The sequence below is a fragment of the Cygnus olor genome, chromosome 3, assembly GCF_009769625.2.
Source record: "Cygnus olor isolate bCygOlo1 chromosome 3, bCygOlo1.pri.v2, whole genome shotgun sequence".
NCBI classification, from domain to species: domain Eukaryota; kingdom Metazoa; phylum Chordata; class Aves; order Anseriformes; family Anatidae; genus Cygnus; species Cygnus olor.
Genome location: NC_049171.1, coordinates 75,865,564 through 75,886,637, shown reverse-complemented (window position 1 = coordinate 75,886,637; position 21,074 = coordinate 75,865,564). Strand labels below are relative to the sequence as shown.

The 21,074-nt window shown below is 43.6% G+C and overlaps 1 protein-coding gene and 1 long non-coding RNA gene across 2 annotated transcripts; one reads left to right on the top strand and one right to left on the bottom strand.

Annotated features, from left to right (window-relative positions):
* Positions 1-156: 156 nt before the first annotated feature.
* On the bottom strand, positions 157-4,606 carry LOC121067764. The gene is made up of 4 exons (XR_005818431.1): positions 4,439-4,606; positions 2,623-2,906; positions 1,441-1,560; positions 157-572 (listed from the first exon to the last, which is right to left on the bottom strand). It is a non-coding gene; the product is annotated as an uncharacterized LOC121067764 (long non-coding RNA).
* A 2,100-nt stretch (positions 4,607-6,706) lies between these two features.
* On the top strand, positions 6,707-20,469 carry DACT2 (dishevelled binding antagonist of beta catenin 2). Its single transcript, XM_040552583.1, has 5 exons — positions 6,707-6,793; positions 6,877-7,383; positions 12,361-12,493; positions 14,092-14,379; positions 17,861-20,469. The coding sequence occupies exons 1-5, from the start codon at positions 6,707-6,709 to the stop codon at positions 19,648-19,650; spliced, it is 2,805 nt and encodes a 934-aa protein (XP_040408517.1). The 3' UTR covers positions 19,651-20,469.
* The last annotated feature ends 605 nt before the right edge of the window (positions 20,470-21,074 follow it).

Sequence of the window (21,074 nt, the reverse complement as noted above, 5' to 3'; positions counted from 1 at the left end):
AGTATGCTTGTCAATACACTACTATGAAAGGACCCAGATATTTTTTTTCCCCCCTGGTATTGAGCTTTATTCATGCTGGGAAAAAAAAAAAAAAAAAAAAAGATTATTTTTTGCAAAAAACAAACTTTAAATTTTCATTTGCCCTGAAAAAAAAGGTAGTGCCCTTCATTTACAGGACTTCAGAGTAGAATTCTGCAGTAGGGCAAAAGGAATACTTATACTGCAGAACTGCACATTGATGTTTAGTTTTTCCTGTTGGAGATATATTCCTTTTCAAAGAAGTAGACTAAGAAGTAGGCTAAGGCCTTGCACACAGCTGGTTTTGCTTTGTTTTTCAGAAAAGTATGGAACTTTGAAAACAGCAAGATCATAGATCACACACACACATAAACCAAATGGTGAAAAGATAAATCCATATGCAAATGGTAGGTAAAAATCTGATGTGATGTGTCCAGTGTGAAATACGAAGCAATGGAACACAAATCTTGTGTTGGTGTAACTTTAAAGGCTTTGATGGTTCCATTTATTCTGAATGCTGGACAAGTAAAAGGAGAAAATTGGGATCCCTCAGACTAGAAGAAAATGAGAATGACAAATGATTAAATCAACATAACTGCATAGATTCAAAATATTTTTAGAAGGCAGCTTTGCAATCGAGAAGTACTTCAAATATTAGCAGAAAGACCCATACTTAAGAATAAATTAAGCTTATAAGAATGAGAGCAGACCCTCAAGTGATGAATCACGTGTAACTTGGAATAACCAGGCATACAAACAGAAAAGATGGCAGCTTGGATATACAAACATGGTCACCTATATTGAAAAGCTGTTGAAGGGAAATGAAGTAAAGGGAAAGTAAAAATGAAGAGCAAATGAATTGAATTCTCATTTAATATTAATGATCAGGAAAAGAGATTTTAACGATATTTTAACGAACTCTCCAGGTGATATGATATTGCTAAGCATTATGAATGCTAAAGAGGGCAGAAAAAAAAATGCTGCAGGGCCTACAGAAATCAGGAGGACAGGAAGAAAATCAGGTTCTGTTGGGAAAAAAGTAAAAGCTATAAATTTCTCCACACCAAAAGATGTGGAGAAATAATCATTATTCTCCTCAGCTAGCCTGACCCCTTCCACCAGACCACAGATGAGGTTTTGAAGTGATGGGGAAGGGTCACCGTCCCTCTCAGCAGCAACTTACTGATAGCCCCTCTTCAAGAACTGCCCTACCCCAGCTCTGTGGGACAGCCTTCTGACCCAGCTCTCCAGCCCACAGCAGAAGCACTCAGCATCTACTTTCAGTATCTCATTCTTAAAGAGGCCAGATTAAAATCTTCACTTACTTCCAAAGAGCCTTAATACCCATTTTGTGCCCAGTCCCATGAGCAGGTAGGTGGAGGTGCAGTGACTGAGCGCTGGCTCCAGGCCAACTGTACTCACCACATGCCCCCCGGGCACCTCTGGTTACAATCTGTTATAAACTTAGACCTTGGTAGTTCGAACAATTTCCTTGTGCTTCAGCTTCTTCTCAGTTAAACGATGGCAATGCTTTCAAGATCCCTGCCAAGAAGCCATTATTGCCACACAAAAATCGTATCACTTTTTTCCCGGTTTCCATTCTCTATTACACTCCCATACCTCCCATTCTTTCTGAATACTGATGCCCTTAACTGTTTTCTGGCTTTACTCTCAAGCATCTGGCCCCAGACTCATCCTAGCTACTCTGTGTCATTCCTGGATTTCTGGTCCCCACCATTTTCTCCATTCTCCTGCATGCTCTGTGCTTCCTGAGTCTGCATCTATGCAACAATTGCTCATGTTTTCCCCTAGTTTGCCCATCTGTCCACAAATTTATGAACAAACAAACATTTTCACATGATCCAAAACAAGGCCTTTTAGACATGAATATTTAAGTTGGAAGGCATAAACTGGAAAGAGGCAAGACTGAATGCTTTCATGGTTTCCTGAGGGAAACCTCCTCCCATCCCTACAACCCCCACCATCATGCTGGGAGCATCACAAGAGAGACTCAATCTGCAGCCTTGCAAAAAAATAAACAGAAATAATCACAAAAACAGATGGACATCTCCTAATCCCCAGTAGCTGAAGGCAGGATTTTCCTCATGTTTTTAGAAGATTCCTCTCTCTAAAGACCACCATCAACTCAAATCTGTTTTCGTAGCAGGAGCTGTATGTCAGCTGCACTCTTGCTTCCTCTTTCCCATCCATTACCCTGTAAGCTATAGTTCAAAAAGTCATTTTTTCAATTCAAATCAAATTCTCTGAACTCTCTAGAAAGAGACCATCTCACCAGCGATTTGTTTCCTTCTAATTAAATAAAGTAATCCTTGAGACATCAGCCTTTAAGAAGAATGTTTTCAAAAGCAGCTGCTCTGCTAATTAGGCAAAATGCCCGGATGAATGCAATTTACTTACAGTCACCTCATAGAGGGACACACAATACCATGCATTCTCTGGCAAGCAGTGCTAGCATGGAAATAACACTGCCCAGTGTGGGCAACATGAGGGCTTAATCAACTTTCAGAATGCTCTTAATGCTGAAGTTAACATTTCCAAAAAATGGCAAAAGGCTCCATCCCACTTCACGGCTGAACCTCATACCACTGTGTGGTGTCTCAGTCCTTCTCCACTGAAGGATATGCTCAGCACACGCCTTCTTGGGCATGCAATGAGCAATGGTGACAGGTACAAGAATTACACTTCCACATATCATGAGTAGGATAACGGCTTCTGTTATGTTTGGCTCAATCCATGTCTGACTGCTCTGCATCCTCCAAATAACCTCTTCAATATCTGCCAGATGTTAACAGCTCAGAAGATTCCTTTAGGCAGTACCTCTCCATTAGACCTTTGGTTGGATCAATGGCAAGAGGTCTGCAGAGCATCTAGGAATGACAGGACAGAAAAGGGAACAGAAAGGTAGGCTGGCAATGTGACTGTGCTGGTGCACCCACGGAGTTTCCATCATGCCAACAGATAGTCCTAAACAGCATTGGATGAATTTCTTCCTCAACTAATGCTACACATGCTAGTGCCAACTCAGGCTAAAGCCACAGTTAAAATATACACAGGCCGAACCTTATACAGAGAGACTCTGTCTCTTCACATGGTAACATTGCCAAAAAGATTCTGAATGATTTTTCCCAACAAAACATAAGCAAACGTGGGAAACAAACTGTAGTTTCACTCTTGAAGCTGCCTGTTATTACCACTGTATTTTGTGTACTCTGGACTTCATCCAAAGTAAATATTCAACTATTTTCCTTTTAAACACATCTGGAGGTCAATACAAATTGTCTTACCATTAACATTAGTCCCACACAAACTGGCTAATATGCATCCACAAAACAGGGAGTGAAGTCATTTTTGTGGTCAAATTAACGATGCAGCTCCACTTTCAAGTCCTACCACAGATTTCCTGTTCAATCCCGGTTAAAGGGTTAACCTCTTTGCATATCTCCATCTGCAAAACAGGGTAAATAACACCTGCCTCCTTTCTGGTATTTTATGAGGCTCTGAGGGCATTTCTATACCACAGGTGCAAGGCACACCCAAGCTGGTTCCATATGAGGAGCACTAACTCTGTTCCTCATTTTTCTAGGGATTCAAATTCAAATTAAAATACCCAGTATTCAATTTACTAAAGTGCTGAGTGCTCAGAACTGCAACTGAAGTCAAAGGGAACTCTGCAATTTATATATATTGACAATATGATACTAAGTACTCTGGAAAAATTGAACCGAAGGCATCTCCAATGGGCACCTAAAATGAGTGAGCATCTCTGAAATGAAACTCAGTGCCTCAAGTCCCCTCCTAGAAAACAAAAACAACTTTACAGCTTTTGGGACGTCATAAAGACATTATGAGTTCCAACTGTAAGTTACTTACAAGCTAGAATGTTAAGTACCATTACAAAAAAAAAAAAAAAAAAAGAAATTCTGTCATTAGTGCACAGCTTCAATAATCTGCAGTAAATAAGGCAAGGGGTTGGAGCATGAGGAAAGAGGGTGTAGAGTAGTCATCCACCGAGTACGCATCTTTCATTGTACACATCTTTCACACTGAATGAGAAATAGACTGGGGGAACAACATTGTGCAATCATATCTTAAAAAACAGGGCCCAAAGTAATATTATGTAGAATAATTGTTATTTCTTACTGTTTTGTTGTCTGATTTTGCAACCATATAATTCCCTTAATTCTCTTCAAATGTAATTTATGTATGACCTCAGAATCCATTGATGGAAAACAGAAGTGTCAATTTGACTCTTGCATAAATTGAGAATAATGTCTTTGAAATCAATGGAATTTAAGCAACATAAGTGAAAAGTCAAAACCTTTGGCTCCTGAAAAGTGCAAGTTACATTTCAGCATTTGGATTCAGTGTACTAAAGCTAGGCAGCAAAATGAGGTGTTACCTGTACTCTTCTCCCTTTCTTTCAAGTCATTTCTAAAGTCTAGTGAAACTTCACAGAGCATCAGCATTGAACGTTCTTCTCTGTCAGTCATCAAGAATTGTGGAAGTTTGATTATTTCCTACTATGAATCTTTCACCTTTATCACTACCGCTGCCCCATATAATACCATAGCTTTAAAACTGGGGGCAATTCATACCTTTTACTCTTTCCCCAACAAATCAGATAGCACAAGCTATTTGTGGAGTTATCTGAAAAGATTAAGTGACATCACATGGGTTCCGGGGAAGAAACTAATCAGTACAACACAGGGGATAATCAGGAAGCTGATTAGAATAAAGATACTGCTGTGATATAGCCCATTTGGGATTTAATGTACAAAAAGATAAAAAGATGAAAGAAAAGGAAGAACAAAGTGCAAGGGATAACCATTCCTTGCAAGAGAAGGAGGAAAAGAAAGATATATGACCTTAGATTAACTAATTCTCCTAGCAAGTATATACTAACTGGTATTTGTTTCCGTGACTTGTATTTGGTCATGTTAGAACATGGTTTGAATAAAATAAGGAGCAGTGTTGTATTGTCTGTTTTAACAAGTGCCAAGACAAGTTATTTACAAAAATGCTTCAGCTCCTCATACCTGCCATGGCATTTTGCAAGATTCTTGCCACATGCTGCACACTACTGGTTGTTTGCCACACTCCACCCAAGAGGTGACAGTATTTCATGCTGTCTTTTGTCAGCACCTTCAGGAGCATCTTAGTTTTGAAGGCAGTTTTTCTTTCCACTTCGTAGATTGAGTCCAGTCATCTTGGCTCTGAGGCACTGCTCTGCATAGGGAATTTTAGTGGGATGGATGGGGAAAGCAACAGCAGAAGTATATTCATAAAAAAAAAAAAAGCCGTAGATAATATTGTTCATATTGTACCCCTTACACACCTTAACCAAGCACTGTGATCATCGGTCATACTGTTCCTTCAGTTCCATCTTATATGTGAATATTAGAACTGTGAATATTTGCATACAACTTACCAGAACAGGATCTCTCTAGACCCTTTCTGATGTAGTTCATTTTTTTTCAGAGTAAATACAGTTCTGAAACCATTAAACTACATGCAGTCTGTGAAAAGTGACATGGTGAAAGTAAGGCTTGGTCCTACTGTTAAATAATGTGTTGTACCGGACGTGGTGTACATGAATAACTTGGTGGACATGGTGGACATGAATAACTTGGCCTCCCAGCAGGAGCTGTTTTTGACATTACACTAGTGATTCTGGTACTCCTACAGGGGCTGCAGCCAGGAAAACTAGGCTGGCTGCAAGCTTGGAGGCAGAAACAGCCACCCACACATGGTGTTGAAAGAAGGCACTTGGTGAACAGATGACAGAGCAACTTGTTCCCACTCACCCAACTCGTGTATTCCAGCACAAAGTCAAGTGGCATTCAAATTGAGGTATGCTAGCTTTTAAGGATGTGCCAAACGGGCAAAAGGAGGTGACCACAGACAGATGGGCTATATGCATTGTGTACATTGCCTCGCAGAGAATCATACACACTCCTGAAACTATTAGAATCTCCTTGAATGTGACAAAGTGATCTGAGGATCTGTGGGATTCAAATGCTTCCTATTTCAGTGTAGGCAGCAGAATATTAGTTTCGTGTTGTATGGTCTCCACTGTGTTCACCAGAGTCTTGGTATCAGGGCTTCTTCTCACTCTTTGCATCACTATAGACTACATTTTAGTAGTATACACTTTATTAGTATATTTATTATATTAGGATATTCACTTTCACATATTAGTAGTATTCACTTTGCTTTTCTGCCTGCTAACTGAGTACCTCCTACGAAGCTGTCTTGGAAGCTTTAAATGGCATTTTCTGGATAGCAACAGCAACATGACCTTGGATTTCTGTGACCAACCATTTCCAGACCCCATTTAAAATAAGTCATGAGCCCTTCAAGTGACTTTGGGAGTCTGAGACACACCTCGATCTCACAAAATGACTCTCCACCATGCTTTTAAAACAACAACAAACAATTTAGTACTAGAAAGTGAATGGCTATGATTAGATAACACACTTGGGTTGGTTTCCAGAGGGCAAGGTGAAGAGTGCCAGCCCTGTGTGTATTTCTGACATGAAACACTAGCAAACAGGGGAAGGGACAGCATTACGAGTACCGCATTTTTTGTGAGGGAAATGTTCTACCTGAGCGCGCTCACTGCACCAATATCCTCGCAATATCTTCATATGCATGAGGCTTCAGCACGATGACGGGCTCGGGCACTTTTTGGGTATCGCAGAGGGGTAAATCAGATCCGTCGTTAGCCCGCAGGGATCTGAGCACCCTGAAGAGAGTCAGAAACCAACAGCGTTTTCAGAGATGCTCCGGACAGAAAGCACCCCCATGGGGCAGGGACAGGGACGGGGGTAGGGGCAGGCAGGAGCCTCCCCCTCGCGGGGAGGAGGCAGCGCACCGCCCCGAGAGGTGGCCCCGGCGCTGCCCGGAGCCGCAGCCCTCCTCCCTCCTCCTCTCCTCCTCCTCCTCCTGCTCCCTCCCCGCTCCCCACCTCTCCTCCAAAACCTCCGGAGCCGCCGCGGCCCGGCTCCAGTCTCCGCGCCGCCCGGGGCCGGCCGCAGCCCCGCCGCCTCCCCGCCGCCTCACTGCCATGGCCGGGCCCGCGGCCCAGCGCTGAGGATGCTGCTGGGCGCCCCGCGGCCGGGAGGGGGCGGCGGCTGGGATCGCGGCCGGGTGGGCGAGAGGCTGCAGGCGGCCCTGGCCGGCCTGCGGGAGCTCCAGGTGCTGCGGGAGCAGCAGCGGGACCTGGTGCGGGCCGCCCTGGCTATGCCGCAGCGGGGCCCGGCCGCCGGCGGCGAGCAGCCCCTGTGCGCCCGCAGCAAGGAGCGCCGGCTGGAGGCCACCCTCAGCGCCCTCAAGGAGCAGCTGGTAAGGGACAGGACGGGGTCCTGGTGGCCCCCCGGGGTGCGGAGGGGAGCCTTACCGCCCAGGTCGGGGAGAGCAGGGCTCCTCGGTCCCTGCGGGGCTTGGCCGGGCGGCATCCCCGACGGAAAGTGCCGGTGACCTGCGGGAAGCCCAGCCACCAGGTGGGAAAACGCAGCGGCGGGCATGGCGTGATTAAAGTAACACGTAAAAGATGCTGGCGAGCGGACTGCCGGCCGCTTGGTTGCCTGTCAGTAATAATTTTAGCTAATGGCTCCACTTCGTGTATATATAAGAAAAGAAAAAAAGAACTGAGAGCGCTTATTGCCTGTCTGGGGCCACTGGGTTAACAGCAGCACCCAATGACCTCTGCCCGTAGCGGCTATCCATTGCTTCTTTATGTCAGCTGGCGTGCTTTGGTTACTGATTTGTTTATATACATCTCAAATAAGACCTGAAAATAGAAGATTATCTCGTTAGGACTTCGCTGGCACCTCGGAAGGCTTTCAAGGACACGGGAGAAACTAGCGGATAAAATGGAAGGGGCTGGGATTAAATTTATTCCCCTGGACGTGCGGGAGCTGGGAGGGCGACAGTAACTCAGCTCCACACCGGAGAGGGACAGGTTTCACCAGTAGGTGCCAGTGCAGGTTTGGGAAGCTCTTCTGGGGGTGCCTGGGAGGGAAGCGTGCCTGCAGCTTGCGAGGGACGGCCCCGAAGTGTGTAAAACCAAGGGTCGGGCTCCTCAGCCACGCTGCGGTTGTGCGAGCGCCTGGAGCTGTGGTACAAAGCGCTTCCGACTGACCTGCGGCTGCTGGAAGCCTTCCAGCATGGCATACCTGGTAGCTTTCTACTGTTGTTCTCTTCCCTGCAAATTGCAGACATATATTTACCCAGAGGTGCAGACCTCGGCTTTGCATAAGACTAAAATAAACCCGAGAGAAAAGAGGCTTTGCAAAGGAGTCCACACGTCCTAGGAACTCAGAGACCACAGGCTGAAAAAAAGTTTCCTGGTGCCTTGTGGACAGCATATTGCAGTCAAACCCCTTGAAAATTTTGTTCACGATCACAGGAAGTTAAGTTAAAGCTAAAAGTAATAGAGAATGCAAAGCACGGTGTTGCTCCGGGAGTGTTATGTCTTCACCAGTGTTGTTCTTGGCCCAGGGACGGTAGAGTCTGTGATCACAGCTCTATAAGCTTTCAGATGGAGAAACTCATTAACAATGTAAACGTGGCTTTGCCTTGGAGTGCATCTTGATCCAAGTTTCATGTAGGGCTGTAGCCCTGAGCTTTTGTGTGGTCATAGCTGCATTCATAAAATGTTTGGTCCTTGTCACATAAGACGGGGAAATTGTATCAGCCAGAGCTGGCTCGAGGCTTCTCAGCAGTGGAAGCAAGACAGATAAGTGTCACACCAGGCTTCTCCTGTGCTGGGAGGGTGAGAAACAAGCACGGAGGCTTCCTGAGGTGTCAAATGCCACTAGCAGGAATGGATGGAGCAGAGCCATCAAATCGTTTAGGGACCACTTGCAGATGCCACTTCAGCATCCCAATCTCTTCCCCAGCGGTGGGTGCTAGCAACAGCCAGCAGCTGACCTTTCTGCTGTAGGCAGCAAGGCCACAGGCTTTCTGATGCCCCTAGCAGTCATGTCCTTTTTTGTTCCTAGTCAGTGGCTCTTTTTGGTGTCCAGGGGCTCTTCTATCAGAGCTGCAAGTTGCCACGGCACAGGCAGCGAGCCTGTAGCAGAGACTGTGAAGAAAAGCAGAGCTAAGTGATGCTATCTACCCTCAGTGATTCCAAAGGTGCTAAACAGGTCTCTTGGCCAAACTTCTTTGTGGTGACCTAGCGGAGAAAGAAGAGATGCAAATTTGGGCTAAGGCAAAGGAAGTAATCTATGACACTTTCACTAAGTGGGTAGATATCTAAGGCAGCAGCATACAGTATTGCTCATCTTTTCTCAGGGAACATATTTATAAAACCTCACTGATTTGAGTCCAATGATCTTATTCCGCAATCTTTCAGGTGGCTTACAATGTTTTGAAAATGTGGAGAAGGGACAGAAATTATACTGAAGAGGGAAAAAAAAACAATTGGTACCCTACATTTTGTGTAGATTTCTTTCCCCTTTAAATATTTTTAAAAAGAATAAAACATCTTTTACATCCTGGATTTTTTTTTTTTTGTAATTATTAAAATAACTTAATTTTTTTCTGAGCTGTTTTTTTTCCTCAGCTGAGAAAAACATGTGCTTCCAGAAGGGATTCATCTCACACCAGAATAAGGGTCTGAGAGGTGAAATTGACCTTCCTCTGAAACTGGCTGCTTTGCAGAATCAGTTACAAAAAGACCCAAGAGTGAATGGATTTTAGATGTACAGACCTAGGTAAGATTAGTGCTATCTTTTGTCCATTCCAAAATGCAGTTGGATTAATAAAATTGTCAGGTGCCAATCTACAACCCCAGCAAGAAACATCAAAACCCCCTTTAGCTGAAGTGAGCTGATTAGTAGCAGAGCAGAGTAGTTAAACATGACCGGTGCTTTTTGGTACCTTGGTTTGGGGTGCCAGTTTGTGTAGATTCAAAGGAACCTTCTTTTCAGAGAATGTTCTTCTGAAAAATGGGTGGTATGACAATATCCCCGATTTCGCTCCCAGAAATCGTAGTCCATCAATAGCACGAGTTGATTTGGAAAGTCTGGTCCTACTTTGCGTTGTGCAGAAGTCTTCACAGCTGCATTGCCCAAAGCAAACAGATGGCTTCACCTGCAAGGTTTTGTCTCATGTAAAATTCATGTAGTGAATTGAGAAAGAGCGTGTTCAGGGTTTGTTGTTCTGGGTGCCGCTCGGTGTGGTTATTGGAACAATAACAACCTCAAGCAGCACGCTGGAAAAGCCGTCCTTATCCAACCAGCGTGAGACGTGGTTGTTGTCTTGGAGAGCAGAAGGAGTTAACTGAAAGATCAAAGCTATGAAGTCTGCCAGAAACATGAAAACCCAATGGTGTGAGGCACCATAAAAGGGTTAAAATGATGATGTAAATCATGTGTGTTGGTTAAAATGCTGTGAAAGCGCAGACAGAACCTGGAGGTATAATAAATAATCTTTGAATACCTGAGAGCCTTGTGGCCTCTCTGTCATTAATCAGAAACCACAGACTGAGGGATTGGCTGGCAAAACATTAATCATTAAGCAATTAATTCCAGCCGTGAAAACAAAACTTTGTGATTTCCTGAGTAGGTGAGATTGAAGGAAGCATGGCATGTTTTTGCTTTTCCACCATAAAGGAAATAAAGAAGTACTGAGGAGGTCATGCATTTCATCATTCAGATGGGATAGAAAATCTCCCTTATTATCCAGGTCTTCCTTTTGTTTATGTGAAACAGGAAGAGTGAAAATCACCACCTGTATTCCTAGGGAGCAGTAATGAGCTTGTTGAGCTTAAACATTTCTAGACGCGAGACACTAATAAAATGGGGTTTTACTTCTTGTGTGTTATATGTCCCTCCGGTTCCCTAAAACAGTGTGCTAGAAATACACTTTAGTCTTCCCAACAGCATCAACCACCATAACAGTTGCCTTGTGAGACTCAGGACATCTGCCTTCTCTCTTTCCTTTGATTTTCACTTTCTAATCACTTACTGATTAGCTCAGGATCTTAGCGTTCCTTGCATTTTGTATTTGTAGCTGTGGAGAAACCTAAAAATGCAGATCTTAAAAGCAGAATAATGATAACACAAGGAAAGTGGAGCCGAAAATACGTACATACTGATTTTAATTTTGTACGTGTTGCTTAATATTGTATATATTTTAATTAGTTCAGGGGTCCTAAATATTATTTATTTGAGGTTGGAAATGCTGCTAGAGCTGCACTTTTATATGTGAAATGTAGGCACAAAGAGTCTTTTTTAAGAAGAATGCCTTTCTCGCCGTTACTGAACAGAAACCCAGCCTCACAAGGGCTGCGAGCACAACTTTACAACCAGCTTGAAGAGAATACCTTTCTGTGGAGTACTGCAGGATGCATGGTTAGGCGTGATATAATTAGAAGCTGCCTAAATAGCGGCTGGGCTTAGGTAATTTGCCAAGTGCCATGTGAGAAGTTGGTGACAGAAACCAACCGTGGTTCTCTGGCTGGTACCCTAATTCCTGGCCATCTGTCCCCCTAAACTGTCCATGTAAGTACTGGCAGAGCAACTGCAGGAGCTGTTACCGCAGATCAGCCTGGTCAGTGATTGCAGTGGGCAAAGGCGCTTGTTGCTGGCTTCTGAGGGATTATTTGCAAGCCTGAAGACACCGTTTATTTTAAATACAGACATTTTAACAAGAGAATTCAAGTGCCGCATTCTTCTTACATATAATGTGTGGAAATAGCTATCCATGAGACAAGAAGGGGAAATTTTCAGCAGCAGAGATGGCACATTTCATGTAGTGTACCTTTTCTACTGTAAAGAGATGCTATCAGAGCTAAGGGTGTTGCAGAATGCAGTATGCTACCTGTTCTTCGTGTGGTGATAAGATACCTCTACGCACAAACGCTCCCTTTCACCAGAAAGTATCTTCAAGCTGATTCAGGCAATCCATAATGTTTCTCTCATCCTCTGCCCAGAGGCGGTGTATGGCAAAATGCAGTACATATATTAGTGTGATAATTAGTCAGAAGATTGCCATCCTCTTTAGTGAGACAGTCCCTGCCATAGGTGTAACAAAACAAGGGAAGTTGAAGTAGCATATTCAGTATGAGAAGTTCTGAGAAAACATTCAGCTGGGCAGAAGGCAATATATGCTGAGAAACAAAATGTTTTGTACTTGCCCGTTATGTCAGGCTCATTACAGAGATCCATTTGCAACAGTCCCTAGCTAAGCAAAACATTTCACGAGTGCAGAATCTGTCCGGCACAGATGGCCTGAATTCACATGTTGCTGCTGAGATTCTAACCGCAATTATTCTTCATTTTCCCCTTCTTTCCTTGACTTGTGAATCAGTCTCGTTTGAGGAGACAGGATGTCGGTTTGAAAAGCCACCTGGACCAGCTTGACCAGCGAATAAGCGAGCTGAAACTGGATGTCAGCAAGACCTCCAGTGAATACTTGGACAGCGACAGCCGCCCCAGCTCAGGTAACGTGCACGCGGTCATTTATTCCCAGGGGTGCGGTGCCAGTAGCGCTGAAGGATGTCAACCACTGAGCAAAACCCTGTGTGATGTTTGGTCAGAAAGAGTGCCCCAGGGCTGAGGTGGAGAGTAGTGATGTGGCATTGAGCACACACAGAGCTGGTGAGAATTCTCCTGCAAAGTGGATTTAATTGGAAAATGCCGTTTCACTCAACAGTATTTATTCTGGAAATTTTCGGTTAAGAAATAGACATTTTAGCCACTAACAGAAGGAGAAGACAAATTTATTAATTAATTACCATGTTCAGTGCAAAATGGCCATTGGCAAAGTGTCTAAAGTACTTACTAGAAGCAAAGGAGACCAATATCTTAAATCTGCAAAGTCTTGAACATCAGTAAAGCCTTAAAGATCACAACCACTGCAGTGCTCTGACCTAATGAATGTTTGATCATTTATATAAAAATGAAACAGCTCTATTAAAAGATACTGAAAAACAACACCCCAGCAGTCTGCTGAGTAACGTTCTCGTGGACTAGAGAGAGACAGAGTTTCAGGTTTCTGTTGTGATTCACAGGGAGAGCTGAACTGAAGTCTTTTATAACTGGGATGTCTGTTAAAACCGGTTTCTGTCATCTAGTCTGGGACAATGGCAACACCTCTTTTTAAACACAATTTTGAAAAGCCTTAAGTCTTCCTTAATACAAGGAAAGATTTTTTTTTTTCTTTGAATCTTGAAAACTTGTACGATATGAGAAAATCTTCTTATGTCGTATCTATATCTATACATTGAATAGTAGTAATTTCCTGAAGCATTACAAATAGCTGAGCAGGAATAAAGCATCTTACCACTAACTACTTCTTCCAACAGTTTTGTTCCACGTGCAGTTTATGTGGATATACATATGAATTTGCAGGATGATACTTACAGTGTGTATAAAAGTTCGAGTTTCCATGAGTATTTAAGTTCAGGAGTTATTCACTTAGGCATACGCAGTTCAAAAGGAAACAGCATCCTTTTCAATTTGCCTTATATAGAGAAGAATTATAAAAATTCCCATCTTGAACTTACACAGAGCCTTATTTAATAGTTCCATAATTAATTAGCAATGAACACAGGACCTGGAGAGAGAAGATAACCTCCACTCTGTGCCCTCAGATATTCCAGCTATCATAGACTTGGCAGCTCTGATCACAGGCTAGTTTTGCTCTACTGTCCCAAATGAGCTGTGCTTGTATGCACCTAGCACAAGTTACAACAGCATATGATGGCTGTTTTACACCAGTTGCATAATAGTCCCCAAAGATGTTCTTCAATAAAGAACTGAGTATGATGGTGCTGCACTTCTCCCCACCTCACGCTCAGAACTAAGTGCGTGTGTCTGTGCTGAGCTGGCTTAGGGCCTAAGGAAATATACAGAAGCCCAATAAAAGGTAGTTGAATCAGAGTATGCCTTTGCAAAAGTTGCCCCCAAAATAGTGACAAATTTAGACCTAGGGCAAATAGCAAATGGAGATTTATCTTATTCTCTGCATGTTTCTTCTACAGAGCATATTTAGTAACTGTAAATTGGAAATATCTTCCTATTTATTTCAACTCGGCAGGCTTCTACGACCTGAGTGATGGTGGTTCTTGCTCGCTCTCCAATTCTTGTACCTCTGTGTACAGTGAGTCCATCTCCTCCTCCCACACCAGTCTCTTGCCCAGCTCTCAACACCCTAAGGCAAGGCTCAGTGTGTTTGATTACCGACCCAAGTCTGCAGATGAAACTACTGTGCATACCACCAGCTTCCAACAGCAGGGCACCTATGTCAGCGATGGATGTCGGACTACAGCGAGCACAGACGTTTCTGGGACTCCTGCCAGGTCCAGACCGAGGCCAGTTTCCACAGGTAATTGATTGCAGAGCTGGGTATTCATTCAAGAGAAGGGCAGAGTCCTGGCTATTACTCTTAGAACCTTGTATACTAATAGCATAATCAATACATAGCATTCATTTTAAATGTACAAAGTGAGAATTAATTGAAACCACAGAGCCATGCCATTTACTGTACAACTTTCACTTGTCTCAGACTCAGATACTTTTAAATAATAGGAAATATGAGAAGGTATGCAGTTAGAGATGGAAAAGTACTTAAGTGCATGAGGTAAAATTGTAATGAATGTCTAGTTATTTTTTTTAATTTATCTGTTTGAAAAATCAGTAAAATTGCATACTTGAAATGACTTATGTAAAAGTACAGCATGAAAAATATAGGGTGAATTCAGTATTAGAGCTGTTGCATTTTACTGAGAAAGATTTTCCAACAATTTGAAGGAGAAAGAGCTATTTCCAGACTTAGTGTCTGTGTTCTCAGTCTGCCCTAAAATAGCATGATAAGACTTAGTTTCCTAGCCATATTTACTGAAAGCAATGTGCACACACAATATTCTTCTTCATGCTTTATAACGTACAGTCAGGGATAACAGACACCAAAGGTTAATCAGCTATCTATGAACCGGTCTTGAGCCTAATACTGGACCAAACATAAATTTGCCTCACACCTTCATGTATAATGGACAAACCTACTAGTGCTGTAAGTCCCTTGTTCATGTAGCTGTGAAGTGCCATCATATTATTTTCCATTTTGGTCCTTCCATATCCTCAGAGTAGCCTCATGCTAGTGCAGTTCGTAGGGTGACCCAGTCAGATGTGTTGCTGTTCCATTATAGAAACAGTGGAGTCACAGAGGAACATCTTTTCAAGTACAGCATCTCTCTGGAGTCATTCCCACACCTTCCTTACCTGAGCTAGCTCACCTCTGGCTTGCTGAGAGCTGAAACGAAGACCCCCTGTTATGTACAAGTCTGTGCAGACACACCTGAAGCGATGGTGGTAAATTACAGTATAAAAACAAATTGTTCTCAAGGTTTCTCAGATGCTGGGGGGAAGAAGCGTTGATCTTAATGATCCGTGGCTTCCAAGTTCAGATTACAGACTTGCTTTTGTATCAGAAATGTGCAACGCTTTGCTCTTAGCAAATGTGGCTTTATGGGCTTGGGGTATGGAGATAGATTAGCAGAAAAAGGGGTAAGTAATGTTAAGAAGAGGTGTGGGAGTGCGGGCACAGACCTCCTTTAGTCCTCCTTCCCCTTTTATACCTCCTACTCCTTTCTTCCCGGCTACAACCTCTTACTTCATTCAGTGTGAGAACCATAAGTGGTGGGATTGTTGCCTCTGTGTAGTCTTAAAGAAACAATTCCTGTGAAGTTGGCCATGTTGCAGAGAAGTGAGTCAAGATTTTACTTCAGAAAAGCATTGTTTGGAAAGGGGAAAAAAATTCTCATTTCCTCCCCCTAGCTTGTCCCCGCTGAAAACTGCAGGTACAAACAGATTTCCAGTTGCCACAGAAAGAAAAGGCAAGCTTGCTAAAACACCACAAGCACAGTATTCTTTTGACCCCTTCCTGGTTTGTTTGCGGTGGCTGAGTCACTGCTCCTTTGATTGATTTTTTTGCATAGCTGTTCACTTTGTAGTAGAATAAGTGATTTTTGTTAAAAGCTTGTGATACTGATCCTTCTTCACCTCACTGTAATGAGTCTGGATTACTGTTACACAAAATCATCCTTCGTTTGAGCTAGAACATGTGCTAGAGTGTCTTCCCTTTTAATGTAATGTTGGGGAAAAAATCAGTTTGTGGTAAAAGAAACCATGTCCTTTTTTTGTGGAATTTCTATGCTGTGCACAGAAGGTAAAAAGCAAGGGGAAAAGAGAACACTGCTATACACTGCCAACAGTTTCCTAAAGAATTTTCATGTTGTAGTTATGTTGTTTGAGACATCATCATCCTGAACTGCTGAAGCAGTTCTTTAAGTGCCTTAGGTAGGACACTGCAGACAGCTCCAAATTTTGAAGTCTCCCAGAAGCTTCCTTGGACAGTAGAGAGGCAGTCACTGTAAGTGAAATACCTGCTTGGATTTAATGTTTGGGTTTCCTGGCGGCATGAAGTAGCCAGGAAATTAGCTAGCTGAGGATTTGTTGACACTGCAGCCTGCACTGTCATACCAAGAAATCCAAGCAGACTGCAGATGGTTCCAGCACTCTTGGTATCAGAGGTAACACAGCACCATGGTGCTCTACCGGCTGACTGGTCCAGATGGAGCAGTTCTGCTCCTGAAACACAACCTGGCTCTCACAGAACAGATGTTCCTGAGAGGAAGGTCCAGCAATCTGGTGTAACTTGCCCTTAGATTTTTTTTTTCTTTGTCAAAATAAAAAGGTTCTCTAGCTCATTTTTCTACATACTGAAGGTTGACTTTTTAAAAATCTGCACACAGAATTACAGCAGTCCTGATTTTGTGCCTTGTAATAAAAGCTCAGAATATTTTGTTCTGAAATTAAATGCTCCAAGAAGTTTGGAGACTTAAGAAAGGCATTGACTGGTGATGTTGTCAAATGAAATTAGAGATTCAGTTAGGAGGTTTTATTGGATTTTGGGTTGAGGAAAAGTAGAATCACTTCATTGTGGCCTGTCAGACACTTGAGTCTTAATGTCTCTGCACTGTAGGTTGAGTGCCTCTGTTCAGTAATGCCTTACTGAAGCAAGATGCAAAAAAAATACAGCTACAGCTTGCAGCTGTGAAGAGTTTAAGAAATACGTGGTGTCTGTTCAAGTCTTCTTAAAGCAGCTGGTTGAGTACTCTAGATTTTTCTAAAATGCGTGATATAAAAGGGTTGGAGGAGAAGCTGGAATTCAGATTTAACCACTTTTAAAAAAAATAAAGATACTGTTGACTCTTTGGTAGATTCTTGCATGCTGGCAATTCCAGGAATTTCTTTCTGAGTTATAGTTATAGGTTTGTTTTTGTTTTGTTAGTTTGTTTAAAAAATAAAATAATAAAAAAGTCATTTAGCCAGAGGAAGTCTATCCTATCCTGGGGAAAAAAGTATGAAAAAACCATATCTGTTGTATTGGATAATTCTGGTTTGATGCTTCAGGCTTAAAAGCTATTGGATTTACTTTTTATCTCTACTAAGAAATAAAAGTAACTCCTTATTTTTGGTTGATTGGGTTCCTGTTGGTCTGTGTTGTGTGAGAACATTTTTATATATACACAGATTTACTTTCATCCAAGTAGCACAGTTTAAATTTCCTGCAAAGGCATCAGTTTTATTATTGGTGTTAAAAGGCATTCTAATCTCCATTACGCTGAGGTGAATAAAAGCCCTGAGGTAATTCAGTGTTCTTGGAGGACTGAAAGGCTTTCTGCATTCCTGCTACTGATTTTAGTATAAGTTAGCACATCCCTCTGAAATAACACTTTTAATATAAGCCAGCTTGAGTGTAATTGTCTGTGATTTAATTAGGTTATTTATTTTCATCCACTGTGTAGGTGACTTGGAAAGACTCATTCCAGCAGACAGTAGATTTCAAACAGAGACAGATCACAAATCCTCATTGCCTCCGTGCCATGCAGACTTGCAATTGCACAGCATGGACCCCAAGTTCCAGAATGATCTGGTCTCCAAGAACGGCATCGATGTGTACCCTTACCCAAGCCCCCTTCATGCGGTGGCTTTACAAAGTCCCCTTTTCTCCCTGATGGGGACATCCCCAGAAGCAGACCTCCAGGCTTCCCCCAGCAAACCCATGCCTAGTGTGACAGGTCCCAGCTTGATTAGGACTAGGCCAACCGCTGAGGCCAAGCCAGGGGGTTACATCAATAAGTTACTGCAGCTGACGAGATGCAAAGGGAACAATCGAGCTGATGCCAGTGAGCGGGTTTCGACAAAGAGCCAGCCAGCCACAATGCACCAGAGACTCATCATAACCCCCAGCGCTGGTGGAGTGAAAATTAACAGCAGCGGTAGCCAGCTGGAAAAACAAGCAAGTTCTCTGGAAAGTAACAAAGCTGAAGGAAAGCTGCAGAGAGAGATGCCAGAAGGGGAATGTGCCAAGCAGCAGGAGACCATGCGCTGTGTGAATGAGGAACAGCCGTCCACTCTCCCTGACACAGAGCCATCAGCTGTGAATAGTTGTTATCCTGCCAAGTCAGCGGCTAGGGGCTCTCCACTGGCAGAGGCAATGGAGAGCAGTGCGGAGTGCAGTTCATCCGGCTCGCAGCTGTGCCAGGAGGACTCCAGCCTGGGCACCTGGAATGCTAAAGCTGTCCCTCCCCGAAAGCTGCCCCTCAAAAGAAGTGGCAATGCCAAACTGGGTAGTGCTGGAGGGCATGAGCGAGCTGCACGGGGTGAGTTTGTTCACGCTCAGTTTGTCCCTGCAGAATCCCACCAAGTCCGAGTCAAGTTTGCCAGCTCCAAAACAAAGGCAGTGAAGATAAAGAGGAGGAACAGCGAAAAGGTGCTGCGTCCTGGGAAGCAAGCCTTTTTCGTGGAGAAGGCAAGAGGGGCTCATGGGGCTGCCAGGCCGCCTGCTGAGTGGAATCAGCCCCAAAGACCGCACGCAGCAAAGAGCCTTATCCGGAGACCTTCGTACTCTGGTGATGTGAGCGGCAGGTCGTGCTCAGAGTCTAGCCTGTTCCCCGCACAGGTCAGGCTGCCCACCACACCATCCAGGCCTGAGCTCTACAGAGCTTCTGCCAATGCGCTGTATTCCCTCGAAGGAGCTTCTGTAGACACAGCCAACAAGAAGAAGCAGCAGCGCAAGTGGCAGTCCACAGTGGAGATCTCTGCCAAGGCCCATGGGGCCAGCTCCTCTGGCCTAGGGGCACCAAAGCAGCCAGCAAGGAGAGCTGGTGTCCTGCGCACCCTCAGCATGAGGGCTCGCTCCAAGAGTCATCACCACGGAGCTTACGCCAAAAGCGAGTCAGACCACTCTGAGTACTCTGCGGAGTGTGCTTCCCTCTTCCACTCCACCATCGCGGAGACCAGCGAAGGGGAGGTCAGTGATTTCACAGCTAACCGTTTTGGGGACAGTGAATCCAGTGAAAGTGACTCAGATGGCAGCAGTAACAGCAGCAGCCTCGTGCTTGACTATGATGAGGGGGATGAAAGTGAGCTGATTTGGCCTGAAGGTTCGGTCAGACAATCAGGGACTGTCCAGGTCTCTTCCAGGCCTCTTCCCCCAGTGCCCAAAATCTGTCGCATCAAAGCTTCAAAGGCGCTAAAGAAGAAGATTAGGAGATTCCAACCCGCTTCTCTGAAGGTTATGACCATGGTTTAAGGGAGAGTGAGCATCTGTTTCTTTCCTTGAGACATCCTGCTGGCTCTCATTCGCGAAACAACAAGACCGATGTGCAGAGAAAAGGACTTGCTTAAACGAACTTTTAACAACCCCTGAGTCAACACAAGGGATCTTTTTGTTTGTTAATGCCTGGACATAAATGTCACTGTATCTAATTTCCTCTTTTGCCATTTATTCTGTAAATATGGATCTGTGTATATTGTGTGATGCCTTTTTTTTACTATGCAGAAGGGTCACCATGGTAAAAATAAAATGCCAGGAAGAGATGACGTGTCCAAACAACCTCTGCCATAAGATTTTGCAGGCAGGCTCTTGTACGTATGCATTCACAGTATCAGTCTCAGACACAAAAGCCTCCTAAGAAGAGGGGCTCTTTCCAATTGGAGATTTGGGAACATCCCTCCCTCTTGTAAGTAATTCTGTGCAGTCTGAAGGAGGATTAACCACCTACTTATGGAAAAGCTCTCAGTGCTGTCTGTAGTTCTTTCTTTCAGATCAACCATTTATGTACCATCTCCCAACCACAGGAGGACAAGTCTGTTCTTCAGTAGAAACGTACCATGCTTATTCAAAAAGGCAGTGTGTTTGTAAATGAGAACAAGACTTCAGTCTGTTTTCAAAACTGAGAGAACAGGGTTTTTCCTTCAACCCCTTCTCTATATGATTTTCCATGTTATTGTTCATTTATTGAATGAGTGAAAGAACATGAGGGCTCAGTACCACGGTGTGTGGATAGCTGGGACTGAGATTATAGCTTTGCCCCTGAAATTGCAGACTCAATAAATACTATTTAATATACTTCCAAAGGCTATACTTGTCTGACTTTCATGTCTAAAGAATGATTCTGAGAAAATGTAAATATTCTAACATAAGCAGGAGGACTGTTCTCTGACAGAGCAGATACGCATTTTCTTAATCACTGTGTCAGAGGGGTTCTATTTTATTTTTCAGAGGGTCACTATAGCTCTGTAGGAACCAGGGACCTCAAGAAATCTACCTCAGCATCTGCGTCTAAATGAGTGAATCTGAAAATATTTATGCTGAGGACAGAGTAGTGTTTTAACTGTCTCACTTCAATTGATGCAATTTTGCTACAAGACACTTCATTTAAAACGTTTATGTATGTATACACAACATGTTTTCAATGCATCTGAGGGCACCTATCTGAGGCTTTGAATTGGTTGCTAAACTGATGAAGTGATTTTTTGTGTGTGTGTTCAGACAAGCAGTCCTAATTCTTTCCTCTGAGCACAGGAATCTGGAAGCTGAGCTGAAATTCACCCTGTGTTTACCAAAGATCAGGTATTATCCTCCTACCCTGAATACATTCCTGGCCTAGGAGATGTAGGCATTACCTCATTCAGCCCATGTACTGGGTCTGAAACAAAAGGCAAGTGCCTTAG

Coding starts and splice junctions, on each gene's coding strand:
- DACT2 (XM_040552583.1), top strand. CDS start 6,707: ATGACGGGCTCGGGCACTTTTTGGGTATCGCAGAGGGGTAAATCAGAT. Junction 6,794..6,876: donor ATCTGAGCACCCTGAAGAGA/GTCAGAAACCAA, acceptor GGGTAGGGGCAG/GCAGGAGCCTCCCCCTCGCG. Junction 14,380..17,860: donor ACCGAGGCCAGTTTCCACAG/GTAATTGATTGC, acceptor TCCACTGTGTAG/GTGACTTGGAAAGACTCATT.